The sequence below is a fragment of the Columba livia genome, chromosome 1, assembly GCF_036013475.1.
Source record: "Columba livia isolate bColLiv1 breed racing homer chromosome 1, bColLiv1.pat.W.v2, whole genome shotgun sequence".
Classification (NCBI taxonomy): Eukaryota; Metazoa; Chordata; class Aves; order Columbiformes; family Columbidae; genus Columba; species Columba livia.
Window position 1 is genome coordinate 136574427 of NC_088602.1, and position 16557 is coordinate 136590983.

Consider the following 16557-nt stretch of genomic DNA (forward strand, 5'->3'; position numbering starts at 1 on the left):
GGGCGGGGCGGCGTTTCTCGCGAGAGCTGGGAGGAGCGGCAGGGACGCGGTGTCCTCTCGCGAGAGCGGCGGGCGGGAGCCCGCCCGGTGCCGCTGGCGGTGTGCGCCGTCGCTCTTGCCCCGCTTCACCCCGCCCACTGGCGAGGACGCACCTCCCCCGGCCCTCCTCCGCTTCCCCTGCGGCCCGCCGCCATTTGACAGCGGGGCGGGCCGGTCGGGGCTTCATCCCCGGCGCCGCCGGAGCCTCCGGTCATGAGTGAGTGGCGCGAGGCGGGGAAGGGGCGTTTGCGGACAGCCCGGCGGGGGCGTGGAGGGGAGAGGGTGCAGGTGCCGTTACTGCCGGGCGGTTGGGAGCCCAACGGACTTGGGTTGGGGCGCGCGAGGAGCCCCTGGGCCGTGACGCCACGAGGGGTGCGAGGGAGCAGGAGGTACCCCCCCTTCACCCGTTTAGCACTGCTGGCTGAGGCGGGCCGGGACGCGTTCTGCCGCTCGGTTTCGGCAAGAGAGCCTTCATCGGCCCTGCCGTGCCCGCCGTGTCACGGCAGGTGCCGACGTCGCGACAGTCCTGACTGGCGTGCCTCGGCATCCGTTCTCGCGGTGGCGACTGAGGTGGGGAGGCGGTGACACTCCCTAAGAACGACCTGCCGATCCCCTTCTCCTCCTTCCCCCGTCGATCCGCGGCCGGCGGGGCAACTGCAGGTCTGTTCTGCGTGAGACCGGGCTGCGGCGGTGGCACCGTTCGCGGGCTGGGCCTGTTTGCTGTGGGCGGCTCGTTGTTTGCTGGGTGCTGGTGGTGCCTGCTCAGCCCGTGGGACTCTCTTCCTACACGGAGGGTGCTCAGGGGCGTTTGCACCCAGCCTAAAAGTCTCTCAGAAATGGCAGCGTGGTTTCGGCATTGCAAAACTGTGGTAACTGTGGAGCTGGGAAAAAAAAAACAGCAAAGCGTTAAGGTATGGGAAAGGTAGTTTTCAGTAAGGATATAAAATAAGAGACAGAAAACTAGAGGAAGGCTATATTTGCACAAAAATCTTTATTCTTTGGTATGGGATTGTTTTAAAGTCAGCCAAATTTTATAATGAAAGCACTTAGCAAAGAGCAGGAAGTGACAGAAAATGAATGTGTAGTAGCAGTATAGCTATGTTGTTTGAGTTGTCGCTCTTGCTACTTGTTGACCCTGTTGGTTAGATTGCAGAATAACAAATTCATTTGCAACAGGGCATCTCTTGTAGGGTAGAGTTCAGGAATCATTAAGTTTAGTTACTATAGTAATCATGCTCATAAAAAGGATTAATATACAACAGTAATTTGCTTAAATCAATTATATTGGTTTAATTGGGGGTTTTCCCTCTAACTGCCCAGGTTAACTCACAGAGTTAGATCTATTTTAGGGTAAGACAAAAGTTTTGTTTTTCACAGGTAGCCAGATGAGCAACTAGAGAGAATTTTAAATTCCAAGGATTAGGGCCAGTGTCTTGCCCAAAGCAATCCTAGTTAAGATTTGGAGCTACTATGAATTATCGTGGTACAAATAATGATTGTCCTCTTTGAGGTATAAATCCTACCTGAAAATAGGAGATGGCCTCTGGCCTGCTGAATGAAGGTGCTGCAGGTGCCAGTGGACAGTCACTACTGATTTGCGCAGCTGTGTTCCACACAAGGTGCAACATGTGTCTTCCCCAAGTCATTTTCTGTGAAAAAGAACACAAGTGGCTTTGTTACAAACTAGTTTATTTTTATCTTGAGTGGTTGGGTTGAATCAAAATGAGAAAGTACATGGGAGGATGAATACATACCACATTTAAAAATTTATTTTGATGCATACAAATTATCAGAGGTGTTAACTGCATTATAGTCTGAATGCCAAATGTATTCCAAGCTCATGGAGAGGCTTGAGAGGCTTTGTTTGTGCTGGCTAGAGAATTTGTGACCCATGAATTGGGTTAAAGACTGCTCTTTGAATTCTTAAATATGGATCTGATTAAATCAATTTTTTGTAACAGTTTAGCCAGCTAGTGTGCACAGTGATCTTTTGTCTGTGACATTTTTGTAGTCCAGTAAGAACATGAGACCAGAATTGGGAGGCGAAATGGGGAGCAAGAAAAGCAGATATTTAAAAACAATGTAGGATGATCCCTATCTACATAATATTAAAAAAAAGCTCAAACTGCTAAACCAGAGTGAATAAATTAACTACCTGTGATAACATACCAGCTTGCTGAAGAATTTTACTTGATACCTCAAATACATGTATACGTCATATCAAAGTTAAAATGAAAACTCTGGCTGATAAACAGGAAACAATTAACATTATAAAGGTGTAAAGGAAACATTCAAAACTCTACTGCTGCCTTGCTTGGTTTTCCCTACCTTAATGCATAAGGGCAGTATATTCGTGCTGTGTTTGTAAATGTTTTGAGGTGACTGCTGGAATTTCTGGTATTTGAAATATCCTTATTTCTGCTGCTTACCTGGGACAGTGTGAAAACAGCAGTTGGGGAAAATATGAGGATTTGTTTAAGCTTGGCAGTGCTTTGCCAAGATGCCTAAGAAAGTTGGAAAATTAAGTTGGAGCAAATTTTTTTCCTGTATCTCAGGAAAGGCTTACTGACGTTTTACTCCTACAAAAATCTCTCCTTTAGCAAATGGCCTGGCTAAGAAATTGATTTAGTTGATTCTTTTGTTACCTTAGAAAGTTTCCTGAAACAAATATCAAGCCTCGTATTAATAAGGCACATAACTCTAAAAAGCCTCTATTGTTGCTGTCCAATTGCAGAAGAACTATTCAAGGAGTTTAAGTAATTTCCTTTTCAGTAGAAGAAATGCAACATTTCTTAAAAGAAAACAAAAGCTTAGACTGAAAACCTCAGCCTTGAAACAATCTGTCAAGACTGAGTATGAAAAAATTCATGTACAAGCATTTCCTAAGTTTAGCAATAGGTAATTTCTGCTAATGAGCGTTGCAATTAGACGGCTGGTATTTTAACTATGCAGTTGGTTGTTTTTCTTAGCAAAGTTGCTATCTTTCTCTATCCTGTTGAAAATTTTGCAATTTCATTCCATGCTGTGGTGTTTGTGTTCACTTATAGACATGAAGAAAACACAAGCCTTTGGCTTTCTGAATTTTCCCTGAGTAATTTCCTCAGCTCTGTCAGTTTGAGCAGTTCCTTCTCTGCTGATTTAATCTGCCAAAATCTTCCAGTCTTCTGTAGTCCTCTGGCATTTCCTCACTCCTAAAAGACAACAAAATGTCTGGATGTTCCTGAGGGAGAGTTTTAGACTTAAATATATACGTATCACATAGATAGCTGTTCTCTGTGTAGCAAACAGGTGGTGTTGTGAAAATAATACATTTCTAATCTTTAGAAATGAGTTGCACAATTGAAAAAGCCTTAGCAGATGCGAAAGCACTGGTGGAACGGCTAAGGGAACATGACAACGCAGCAGAAGCTCTTATTGAACAGACTACAGCTCTTAACAAGCGGGTTGAAGCAATGAAACAGGTTTGTTTTCCACCTTTGTTTACTCCATTAAAACAAGAACTTGGAAACACATAATTTAAAATAATTTTTGTGTGCCACTATACAATGTAGAATCACTATGTTATTTGGTTAATCCTTTAATACCATACTAATTATTTTCATTATAGGTGTGAACATAGTCTAAAAATAGGTTGTTTATATATTTAGGTTGATCCTACAAAGAAGTTTTCTGTATTACTCTAGCTTAAATATTGAAACCTACCACTTATTTGAAGAACACTGGTAGAAATGGAGTTGGTGTCTTACAAACCATTGTGTAACGTCTTGTGTTTTGCTCTCTGTGAAATACTACTTGCTAATTTCAGGAAGCATATGTAGTCATACAGAGGCCCTGTCATGCTTTCTTTTGTTCGGAACACTTTTTGCAGTCTGCTTTTGTTTCCAAGCAGCCTCTTAAGCTTATTCGTGATTATTTCTATTCTGATGTTAAGCTATTCAAGGCATTGTTTTAGGCTGAGCATGACTTTCACCAGTGAACTTCTTGAAAACCGTAGAGGTGTCTATTGATTTTCTGTATGGGAGTTCATCCTGTCATTTTACTTGAACACAAGATGTATTAATGGGCCTATAAAATAATAAAACCCTGTGTGTGCTTCATCGCTGTAAGACTAGTCATGCAGACACTTAATAACTTCAAATCAAGAGTGTTAAATTTACCTATTTGTTGGGAGTCAGGATCCATTTATTCAGGACCATGTGACTTGTACCCATACAGCCTTGTGGTTTAAGGTATCAGGAAACCACAGTAAATACCCAGAGGTTAATACCTCATAGTTTTCCTTTACCATATGTGTATCAGTTTTAAATTACTTGATGGTGAATTTGACCTGTATTAATTGAAGGTTAGATAATGCCCACCACACACACCAGAGGTATGAAAATTGTTTAAAAACAAAGGTGATACTTTTGTGTCTCTGAAGGGCAGTATGATAGCAACACCTTCAGAAGTGTGTGTTTGTTTATTTGATATTATTATTTAAGAACAAGCATTATCTTGCTGGTTACAAATTTGACTGACATTAGAACTGGACCTTTGTGACTTGCTGAGCAATGCTTTGATTACTCAAAGTTTTTGGTTTTTGTTTTAATAACTAGTACCAAGAAGAAATTCAAGAGCTCAATGAAGTAGCAAGACATCGTCCTCGGTCTACATTAGTGATGGGTATCCAACAAGAAAACAGACAGATTAGGGAATTGCAACAGGAAAATAAAGGTAAAACGTGAATATTATATCCTTTACAGGTTCCGGCCTGTGCCACCAAAATAAGACTTTTACCACTGAGCTATTCTCAAAACATTGTTGTAGAAGAATTTTTTTTCTTCTAATTGCAGTTGATCAGTCTAACTGATCATCATGTGATCTAATAAAAAATTGTAATGTCCAGCCACTGGGACTATGATTAACAAAAAGAGAGAACTGTGGAATATTACTTTTTTAGTCCTTGTCTAACGTTCAGCACAAGTGAGGAGTTAAACATAATTTACTTCTACAGTATAGGTATCTATTTGGAAATGTGTTTTCCCACTGCTAAAAATAACTAATTTAGCAGCAGTCAGGACAAGTTGTAGTGTACGTGCAGTAGTATAATTCCTTTTGGAATTCTGTACATTGCAAATATACTGTTCTTCCTGGAGTGCCTTAGGTATTCTAACAGTTGTATTCAGCAAAGGATTCAAGTATCTTGACTTGTATGAATATTGTCTTATCTCGGGAGTTTTGTCCTTTGACTTAGTATATATTGAACAAGCATCTTTTAACTCTTATTTTACTAGGCTGCGGATTAAAACATATCTCTCCAGTTTCTATACAGCGTTGCTTTTAGTGTCTGAAGTAAAGCTCGTCAGCTACACTCAAGATTGCTTATATCAGCTAAAGGGACTGAATATAAAGTCGTATTAATAAAAGACCTTCTGTTTATGACTGAACAAGAATTTTCCCAGGGCAGTCACCACTGAAGATGTTTGCAGAGCTTGCATAGATTTTATAGTGCAAGGAGAGGGGACACTCGATTAAGGGCTTATTTTGGTTTTCTCAAGCTGAAGTACTTTTGCATTTTGTTTCATTTCTTCTCTGTCAAACTTTAACTGAATTTAAAATTATGTTGATAGAACTACGCACATCCCTTGAAGAACATCAGTCTGCTTTGGAACTCATAATGAGCAAGTACAGAGAACAGATGTTTAGGTTGCTAATGGCAAGCAAAAAGGATGATCCAAGTATAATAACGAAGTTAAAAGAGCAACATTCCAAGGTAATAACTTCGCTGTTTTATTGCCTTTTTTTTTTTTTTAGTTAACACTTCAGTTATTTTGTAGTGGATCAGTTGAAATCTTACTTTGTTTCAGTTTCTGAATCATTGTACTAACAAGTCCTAATTTTTATAATCCAGTCCATGAAATACAAACAGGAAACTTGATCAGTCTAGTAAGTCAACCTTACTGGCTTCTGATTTATTTACAGTTTTATCAAAGTAGCATTTCATTATATCTATTTAATTTACTTTTGTTTTGCCTAAGTCTTTAAGGCAACTGCTCTATTATACTTCCAAATGCCCATAGATCTCAGTACTGATCAGGATTGCTAAGTAGAATCCAGGGCAGCATCGAGATGCTTGAAAGGTGGTGAAAGTTGCTGGTGTTCAGTGTGCTTCATCTCACAGTTTTTGAAAACTAGAAAAGCAAAGTGCCATCAAGCAACATTTTTGTAAACTATAACGAGGTATATATGAGTATTCAGTGGCTTCGTATAAGACTAATATATGGTTTTATAGCATTAATATATGCTTTAGGCTTTTTTAGTGTATTTTCAGGAAAATTTATGATTCTAGGTCACTAACAGATCTAAGCAGGAGATTTCTTACAAAGTATTATATTACATTTTATATGAAACATTATCAGAGAGCAATGTTTAATAATATTTGACCTCAACAAGCTGAGTCAGCAAAGCAGTTAGAGTCCACATACTATGAAAACAAAGTCTAAGAATTTGAAGCTTTGTTACCTCTTTTAAAAAAAATAAAAATCACATATATGTAACTAGTGCCATTGAAATCAATAGGGCTACTTAGATTGGTATGCAAGAATTTACTGGATTAGAAGTATATCATTAACATAAACTCCTAAAAAAAATTATAAGTATACATTCTTTTCAAAACAAGTTACCTTAGCATATAGTATATCTTACAGCCTCAGGAGTATCAAGGCAAGAGGGTAAAATTATATCTGTCCTGGATGTGAAGTTTCATTTAGAAGCACTTCTATGGATTAAAAGCTTGGGGTTCAAAAAAAAAAAAAAAAAATAATTTATTTGAACAGGAGATTTTAGAATTGAACATTTTGGCTAAATCTGATCCCACAGGAATGCCAGATGAAGAGGATTTATCACCCTTAACCTGACACTTAGGATTTTTGGAATTTCACTATTATTATTCTTCTCAGCCTTCACATTCAGTAAGACTGAACAATCTTGAAGCAGTCTTTAAATACTTCTTTCCTGCCTAAGGAATTAATCTAGTTGTTACCAGTAATTGCTGTTCTCTCAAGTGGCAGCTATTAACTTTTGTCTATTTACAAAGATTATTGCAAAGTCATTGATTTCTGCAGTCAAAAAGCACCTAATTTAAATAGAAAACCAGTTTCTTATAGCAGTGTTGTATGCAAGAGAAAAGTGTGTGTTGGTAGTAATGACCCTGATCTAAGCGTGCTGTTTGAATTCTAGATGAAACAAGACCTAAAAACTGATGTGGTTTGTGTTTTTTTTTCTTCAGAGGAAAAAAATAATGTACGACAAACAAAAGGAGAGAGACACAAAGAGTGTTCATAGATGTTTGAGGCTATCTTACTAAAGAATTGCTTTCATTGAATTCTTTGATACTATAGTATCTAAGTTTTGTGTGTCTGCCTTCCAGAGTAGAACCTTAGAGTTTTGTGTTAGCATCTGCTCTAATGTTAATGACCTTGGAACAGGCCATAAATAATATTGATGAAGAGGCCACATAAGCAGGCAAAATAGGATGTAGGGAGGACAGCAGTAGTATATCTAAAACCCACTAATTTCTTCCCAGTCCTTCTTAAAGGTACATCCTTGCCAACTTCTTTTCAAACTAAATTTAGTTTTTCATTGAAAGAATGTTTCACGTAATCACCTTCAACTGGAAACCAAGAAGAAAATAAAGATTTACAGCAAATTCTACCCTGCCCCTGTGAGCGGGCATTTCATTAGTAAACAGCTAAACTATAACTTATAGTTTAATCACATCTAGTAGTTTAAAGGTAGCTTAAAGTTTAAACTGATCATCTGCTAGATATATGGACCTCCAGTCAAACTCATAATTTAAAGGGGGGATTTAACTTTACCCTCTACTGTTCTTCATTTCAGTCCCATTGTTCTGCTTTTCCTGATATTAGTTAGTAACTGCTGTGAATTTTGTCCAAAGGGTAGTCTGACATGATGATAGAGTTGGAATAAAAGGCAAATTGAGAAAAAGACAACGGAAAATAAAAGCTTCTGGAAACACCATTAAAATATTTGGCTTAATTGAACAGCAATGAATACCAAAGGCATAGGCTCTTTATCTAGATCTGCAGGGGAAAAATAGTGATCCTTTAAGCATTTCCTCCTGGTTGGTTGGTAAGAAAATAAACCATCACCTGAGCCACCAAGGTCCAGGTAAGAGATCACTTCTCTGCAAACAGTGAAGATTTATCTAAAATCTGGCTTCCTTGCAAAGGCTGTTATGCCTGTCATCCTACCCTGGCAGTGGAATGGGACAAGTGCAAACCAAACTACTGCTCTTTTTTTCTTCCTTGAATCTTTCACTGAGATGTGGTAGTTATTTGTCATAGGGCTGTACCCTACCAGCAATCAGTGAATGGACACAAAGAGGTCAGGACACAAAAGTTTTTCTCATAATTCAGCAAGGACAAGGACCTCTGAAGTCCAGATCCTAAATAAGCTGTAATAGGAAGTGGATTCAAGCAGAAGTATCCAAAAAAAAGCAAAGGACAGATGTGAGTTTCCCAATATATGATACAGTAAGGATGATCACTTTACCCAGGCTTTTTGAGAGACAAATGCCTACCCATGGGCTGGTACTGGCTGTACTGGATTTAGATCAGCTTTCGAACTAATGGAAAAAATGTCACATAGGCTGCTGCTCTTAGAGGAGTCCAAAATTATATACATCATCTCCTGGAACACAGAGAGGCCTTGTCAGAGCAAGCACATGGCTAACTTGTAGGCATATGAAAGACACAGATATTATAAAATTATAATAAAAGGATCACTGTCTGGCAAATCAGATTTCTTTAATCAAACAGGACCACAGTGGCTGCTCATGCCGTAAAGTTATAGAGAACTTGTTTTCTCAAATTTATGCCTGTATTCACATTTTTATTAAGAGGCACAGCAGTCAAAATGCACATTTAATGCTTTGCTTATTGTTAGGAATGCAGAAAATATATTCCTAAAGCTATCATTATTTAATTTTTATGTCTTAGGAGTTGCAAGTGCATGTAGACCAAATTACAGAAATGGCAGCAGTAATGAGAAAAGCCATTGAAATTGATGAAAAGCACGGCTGTAAAGAGCAGGAACGGATCATTCAGCTTGAAGTAAGTATGAAATCAAAATAGCAATGGCACAAGTAGCAATAGCTTAAATGTTACTGCTATTATTTCTATTGAGTTACTGTATCAGTCACATTGTTATTTTGTTGCACTTTCCTTGTTGGGTGGACTGTACTATTCTCTTTGCTACAGCTCACTCTCAAGTCTTGCATAGGTGATACTTTATCACCAGAAATTTGTATTTATATACTGGTTTAAGCTTTCTCTTTTTTTTTTGAGTCTCTGTGAGTATGGCAAAAAGGTAGGAAAAAAATACTAATTCGTCCTAATAAGACACTAGGATGCAAATAATAATACCCACACCTTTGGTTTTTAAATATATATTTTTTAATAATAATTTGTGCTTTTGGGAGGATTATCAGTTGCTTATCATTGGAGGGTCAACACTGTTGCTCTTTGATTAAGTGCTAACAAAGCATTTAATTATGGGACAGTCTGTGTGGAAAGAATGGGAGGGGTTTTTAACTTTTGAACTTAATTATCCTTTTCTTATCCATCTTTGTGTTTTGAGCTTTTTTTTTTATGCTAATGCCCATTCACGAGAGCAAGAGTCAGAAACTTAATGTTCTTAATTTTAGAAGATAACATGACTGCAAACCAGTATTTAAATCCTTACACACATATTTGGGATAGAGGAGAGGGTAGATTATTAAGGTAGTTATATTGACTTCTTTCTGGAGTTCTATTAAATGCTTTTTCTTTTCCTGGTTATAGCAAGAAAACAAAGGCTTGAGAGAAATTCTACAAATAACTAGAGAATCATTCCTGAACCTCAAGAAAGAAGATGCATCAGAGAGTACATCTCTGTCAGGATTAGTAACAAGCAGTGATCTGAGCCTGAGGAAAAGCTGAAGACTCTGGAAGTCAACAAGCTTCAGTTGCACACTTTAAAAGGGAGTATCAGGGGTCACTTGTCAAGCACTTGTTACTGAATAGGGCACCAGCAGGCTAATGCATCTTAAACTCCAGTTCAGTCGTTTTTATACTGCGTAAAATAAATTTAAATTGGTATTCTACAAAAAGCTTAGTGACAGGTGAATTGCCATAGATCTAATTTCAGTAGGAAATGGATTAATGCACTTACTGAATTGGGAATTATTTTTATATGAGGCAATTTTACAGATAAAAGACAAGATTTCACATTATTTATATAAACTACTGCTCATACAAACTTCCAGTGCACCTGTTACATAAAGGTAAGATTTAAAGACCGATCTCCAGCTAAAAAGTAGTAGCTTATGAATATGCTTTGTGCATGATCCATATTACTTTTTTCCATTTAAGTTTTTTTTTTTAATTCTCATTTTGCAAACTTGTTTCATGGAAAGAGTACATAGGCAGCATAAAACTTAAGGATTTCTGTTATTTAGCCACAGAGTATCTTGTTTAAATATAAGGCAAATTGTTTAAACATAAGCAATGCTTTTGCAGTTGTTCAATATTTATTTTTTTTTAAATTGAGCAAGATGATTTATGTACAATTAGTTAGATTTTCAAAACATGAAAAGAGCTGCTCCCACCTATTGCTTTCTGGAAGACAAGCAGCAGAGTATCAGTCTGCCTTAGCTTTTACTTTTATGAGAGAAAACCAGGCTCAGTTCTCTATAGGTAAGAAGCCACATTAGTCCCACCAATTTCTTCTCTTGGTTGTCTGCCCAAACTTCCTGACTGGGAAATGGCAATTTGAAAGCACCCAAATAGCAGCAGAAAGGTGGTTGGAGAAGGGAGGGAGAAGCTCATGGCAAAGTTGGCAGCCTGCATACAATACTCCTAATTTTTCTTGAAGTACTCATCAAGAAGGTTTTTAAGTTTCAGGTACGTGTTATGTTTGCACTAGGAAAAACTTCAATATGCTATACTGACAAATAGACTGGTCACTTTTAATTCTAAAATACTTGCAAAAGTGAAAAGGAATTGGCTTTTCTAGCTCAAAGTGCAGCTTATATCCTGATACAATCAAAGTGCTACACAAGATAGGCTTGTAGTAGAGAGGTGCTGAAAAAATTTCATTTGGTCAAGGCAGCAAGAACATTCCTAGTATTGCTGTGTATCATCACTTTTTGTTGGGTGTCCTGGTGTATTCTTTACTTGGAATACATACGCAAACTATGTATGTTTGTAGATTTACAAACACCACCCACAACTGAATATTTTCACTCTTTAATACCCACCTAGCAAAATGAGTTGAACTCATACTCTGGAGTCAACTGTCATTTCATCAAATTTGATATTCAGTTGCAACAATGCAAAAAGAACTAAGCAAAGCACTCTTGTGTGTTGGTTTTAAATACAACTTCCTTTGACTCAGTACGGCTTCCTTGGGCTCAGGGTATATGCACCACAGGTCCAAGGGTGAACTTTCAGGGCCCAGTGAACTCATTTATAGGGAGCTTAATATTTTTGGTTTGTTGCTGCCCCCCTTCCCATAGTACTTTTAAGAGAAACAAGTGATGGGAAAAGAGTGTTTAGTAGAGACAGTAAGTGCTAGGAGATGCAGTAGAAAGGACAGAAATCAAGCTCTCCCAGTTTTCACAGCATTTTTTTTTTTATAAATGGAAAACTGCTACTTCTCTTTCCAAAGAACCTGGCTTCTTTCTAGGCTTAAGAATATATTGAGGACATTCATGTGCATGGAAAAAGAGTTTTAAGCATTTCCAAACTTGCTAAACATGGGGGGAACTTTAACAGGAACATTTTAGCTCAAGCACATACTTGTCTACTATTATTATCTGTAAAACTTAGCCAATGCTTCTCTAATTTAGATTTTGCATTCCTACTGCAGCTTGCAAGCTGGTGACTTACCAGAAGCAATTTTTTTTTTATGGAGTTTTGTTATTGCAAACTTACAAGAAGTTTTGGGTTCAGTTGATTAAGTTATTCATTTTAGAAGTGTCTTTTCAGCCAGTGACTGGTATCAGGCATTTATATCCATTTAATGCTGAATGCAGTTTCCTGGCTGACTTTCTGATTTGTCTTTCAAATACAATCTCTAGAGTTGTATGGCAAAGAAGGGTTGTTAGTCTGTGACAGTTCTTTATGGTTGCTCTATTATGAAATAATGCTTGATCAGTGTTTATTTTTGTAAACTGAAAACAATGTGACTTAATTTATCTACTCCTAGTCTTCATGTTTGATATGTCTTCCCTGTAATTTCCCTGACCTGATCACTTTAGGATTTTAAAGAACCTTCACTGTGTGTGGAGTGACTATTTTTCATTGCATACCTGCTATTTTTGTAATGCAGATGGCTTGAAAAGAATTTATGGCTAGAATTGTGTACTGTACAGTAAACTTATTTTATCAATAAAGGTGACTGAAAATATGGATGTCTTCATGATTAAAGCAAGATACTGAATCTCAAGTGAGCCTTGTTAGTAGCACGTAAGAAAAAACACACTGACATTTTCTCACCTTATTTTTATGCTTAGTGTTTTTACTCATGTTGCTATATAGCAAAAGAAAAAAATCCTCTGAAGTCTTCATTTTCTCTTGGAAAACTAAGAGTCTCTTCTACAGAGGTAGTTATTTGTCTTTCAAATGAACCATTGAAACTGTTACTTATACAGAGGAGCAGGAAGGATAAACAAAAAGCAGTCCCCTGGGCTTTGAGGTTTGGATCAAAACATTTTGGTACAGATGGGATGTGACAGTTATAGGTTTTTCCTGAAGATTAAAAAAGTCACTTTGCTTTGGTTCAAGCTCTGAGTTCCTTTCTCTGGGATGTGTAAATGAAAGTGGCAGTGGATTACATTCATGGCCTGAAAATGTAGTGTTTTCTCCACCTCCCCATGATTTCTCATAAGAGAAACTTGTTTTCAATATCATAAATTCTGTGTTTAAAGACAGGTGATAAATGTCAAGCTAAGTGAAATACACATAGCAGTTAGCTGTTCAACTGAGGTAAAACTGAAGGGCAGCTTGAAACTAAACTGGGGTGTTTTGTAAAATTAAAAAACTTTAAATAGCTTTGGCTTTTTAACAAAGCTGTTGGATTAGAAGATTGTTAAAACAGAGAGCTAATGGCACAGTTTTCATGCAGAATTACATTTACTAAGGTTCCTTTGTAGATACCTAAAATAAGATTTACATTGGCTTAGGGAAGTCTTCAATTTTAGTTAGTAAACAAGCTTTAAAAGCACTTTTGCTGATTTAAAAAACAAAACGAAACAACAATTTCTAAATCTCCAATTTGAAGGGCAAAACATGCACTGGTTCTTTCTCCAGATATTGATGCCTGAGATCACATGGGGTTAAACTGGCCAACACTGTAGTGTTGGTCACAGCCTGACAGCTTGTTTACAGTGACAGGGGAAGATTAGACAGGAGAACAAAAGAAATCCCAAGTTGGAAGTGAAGTAACACAGCAGAGGCACAAGCTTTAATGTGAGACCACTTCTTTATCAGCATTTTCAATCGTGCTGTTGGCAACACTTGAGTTCTGGAAGCATCAAGTTACACACAGCCACCAGAGACCAAAAAAAAAGGAGAAAAAGCAACAAGGTTCAGCTGTTGGTGTCCAAAAGCTGCCAGCTGTCTGCACAGTTGTCACAGAAGGCATTGTCTCAGAGGGATCTCACTTAACTAGCTTTGCAAACAAAGCCACCTCATTTTTTCCTAGAAAACTCTGTACTTTCACCCTCACATGTCCCCAAACCAGCTCCAACAAAATACTTGATGTTATTGTTTAAATAGCGAAAAGTAGATTCTGTATAGCAAGATGTTCTCTGTTTGCATTAAACTTACGTTTCCAGAACACCAAAGTGCGCTGGGAGAACCATAAAGCTGGTTTCTATCACAGACACATACCTGGTAGAGGTGTAGGTCACATTCCACCTCACCTTTTGGCCATCCCACTTCTTTCCTTTGCAATGCAGTTGTATTTCATACTGATATCAGCGGAGTGGACTAACTTAAACAAAATTGGTTAGCTTCCACATGTTACAATGTGCTGCAAAATAAAACAGATTCTATTTCAATGGCTGTAACAGAAAGTACTGATGTCCCTGCTGCCTGCAACCACCTCCCTTCTCCAGATGTTCTTGTGCAGCAGCACACCTGGGGAGAGCCAGTGTGGCCACACCTTTGTATCCAAGAACACCACTATTTTCCAGGTTCAGAAAAAAACCCCACTATTTTACATCTAGAAGAAGAAAACCTTAAAACAACTGCACAACATGGAGGGAAACATTTCATAATTCCATTCTTGGAAGAAGTACATGCTGGCAACACTCCTCAGACACGAGCTAGAGAACAGTGGCACAAGAGAAATCAGCAGAACTTGAGCTGCTGTCCCTTTCCATTGCCCTAAGGTCAGGTTTCAGCTTTTTTTAAAGAATGGCAGAATTAATAATTTCCCTATTAAGAAATATATTTAACAATGGCTACTTCAGTAGTGAAAAGCATTAGATCCATTTTTTTTGAAAAAAAAATAATCAGTTGTCAGAAGCTCAAACAATGACAACACCTAATGAATGCAGGGTGATCAGTGTCTTCAGTTTTCCAATACCACACTCAGGAACATAGAAAACAATTTTTTTAAAATGAATCATCATTTGCAACTCCTTAAATTACTGGCTAGGTGAACAGCAGCTGCCTCCTACGATACACTATCTGTGCTTTTTGCTTCCTGCATATGACCTCTTCCCCAGAGTTCAAGGTTAAAACCACACACCCAACCACCCACCCAACAAAATCAGTTCATTTTGAGCACATTAGGTAATCTGTTTTTACACCAGAAGGTGACAATGACAACATGGAAAAACTGCAAAGAGTGCTGTTTTGACAAGGTAGACTTGTGAAAACCCAGTTCTGAAGCAAGTAGGTAAGCTGCACAGAACCTTTCCCCCCCAAATGAGCTAATTCATTGCTCTGTTTTAAAGTTGTCTTCTCCCAGCATGCACAAAAATATGAAGCCTTGCATACTCAAACAGGAGACAGCTGTCTGCCTATAGTCACACACTAGCAGACAGGGTGTGATAGTTTTAAAAAAATTAACAAGTATCTGCTTGAGCAAACAAAAATTATATTGGAGCTATTCTTTCTAAATAAAACTGATACACCAAAGCCACTAATCAAAGATGTGGGAGGGGACAACCTAACCGGATTAATATTGACAATAAATAGGCAGGGATCTATCAGTGCATCTCAGGGGTTGAGTTAGAACCCGTTGACCTAACACAATACTTACCTTTTGTAGCTCCATGCTTCCTATACACAGCTATCCGTGGGATAAACAGACCAGAAACCAAAATCGTAATAAAGCCCACCACAAGTACCACTGCAAAGATCACGTACAAACCTACAACATGCTGCTGCCAGATTCAGGTAAAGAGATTAAAAGCTCAAAGGGTCAGTGTAAAATGCACATTTTAAAACAGGGCACATTTATGTCTCAGATTTCCTGTCCTCCAGAAGTGTTTTCAGATAAGCAACAGCTCTAGGCTAGGACAGAATGAAAGCTGAAGAGCCTTGCTGGGGTGAGACATGTCAGTGAAAACTTACAAAAGCTTTGGGAAAGGCCAGTTTTGCATGTGTTCCAGATTGGAGTAAGAGACAGAGGGGACCAAAGAAATCCTTTATGCCTCATTTATTTTGCTGTTGCAAAGAAAAGCAAAGGCTGTGCATTGGTAACTTGACCCTAGTTAAGGAAGTGGGAAGGAAGATGTGGTAGATGAGCAATAGCTACAAGATCTGCAATGCTGAAGAATGACTTGGGGGGTATTAACCCAGCCTGCTACCTGGGCACTACAAGCCAAAACATACACCTAGCACTTCAGGGTTAGGAGCAGGAGTGTGCTAACCTAGTTGTCCAAAAATTAAAGAAACAAAAAAACACACTAGCACACACTTATGTGATCATTGCATTATTACTGTGCAGCGAAGACTGCAGAAAACTCAGTGAAAAGAGTATACTGAAGCCATCATGGCAGGAGTATTCTCTACAGCAGCAGGAAACAGATCATCATAGTCTAGAAAGGTTAAGCTTACACCAATCTTCAAAAGAGTTGCTTTTACAGGGGAATCACTACCTAGAAGAATACTGTTTAGATTCAGATTCCCCAGGAGCATTAGGTAACATTATTTTAAGTTAGCACAACTGCAAGGTAGTACAGCTAATGCAGCAAGGCAGTAAACACTTCCAACAAGAGATTCTGCAGTCAGAATAGAGGCATAGCAGGCTAGGATCCAGTTTTCCTTTTGCAACTGCCTCAGGAGGTTCACAAAAAGCACCTTGAAAATTACTCCTTCAGCACGCCAGTGGATCAGTTAATAACAGTGATAGTAATCAGAATACACTATGTTTTACAGAATATGGAAGCAGATTCCCATACCATCTCTTAGCAGTATTAAAAACAAAAAAAAAACAAAACAAACAAAAAAAAAAACCCCA

At 38.3% G+C, this 16557-nt stretch overlaps 1 protein-coding gene across 3 annotated transcripts; it reads left to right on the forward strand.

The window, feature by feature from the left end:
• The first annotated feature begins 34 nt into the window (after window positions 1–34).
• FGFR1OP2 (FGFR1 oncogene partner 2) lies at window positions 35–12489 on the forward strand. 3 transcript variants are annotated; one of them, XM_065032603.1, is made up of 6 exons: window positions 35–256; window positions 3364–3500; window positions 4635–4752; window positions 5649–5791; window positions 9039–9152; window positions 9882–12489. In XM_065032603.1, the coding sequence occupies exons 1-6, from the start codon at window positions 253–255 to the stop codon at window positions 10017–10019; spliced, it is 654 nt and encodes a 217-aa protein (XP_064888675.1). In that variant the 5' UTR covers window positions 35–252; the 3' UTR covers window positions 10020–12489. The 3 variants fall into 3 exon arrangements, with proteins under 3 accessions (XP_064888675.1, XP_005507132.1, XP_021149632.1); XM_005507075.3 differs by lacking the exon at window positions 35–256 and adding an exon at window positions 278–699; XM_021293957.2 differs by lacking the exon at window positions 35–256 and adding an exon at window positions 675–950.
• Window positions 12490–16557: the final 4068 nt, after the last annotated feature.

Bases quoted from the DNA above. Each gene is read 5' to 3' on its own strand.
- FGFR1OP2 (XM_065032603.1), top strand. The intron at 3,501-4,634 runs GTTTGTTTTCCA...TTTAATAACTAG, and splicing joins GGGTTGAAGCAATGAAACAG to TACCAAGAAGAAATTCAAGA. The intron at 5,792-9,038 runs GTAATAACTTCG...TTTATGTCTTAG, and splicing joins TAAAAGAGCAACATTCCAAG to GAGTTGCAAGTGCATGTAGA.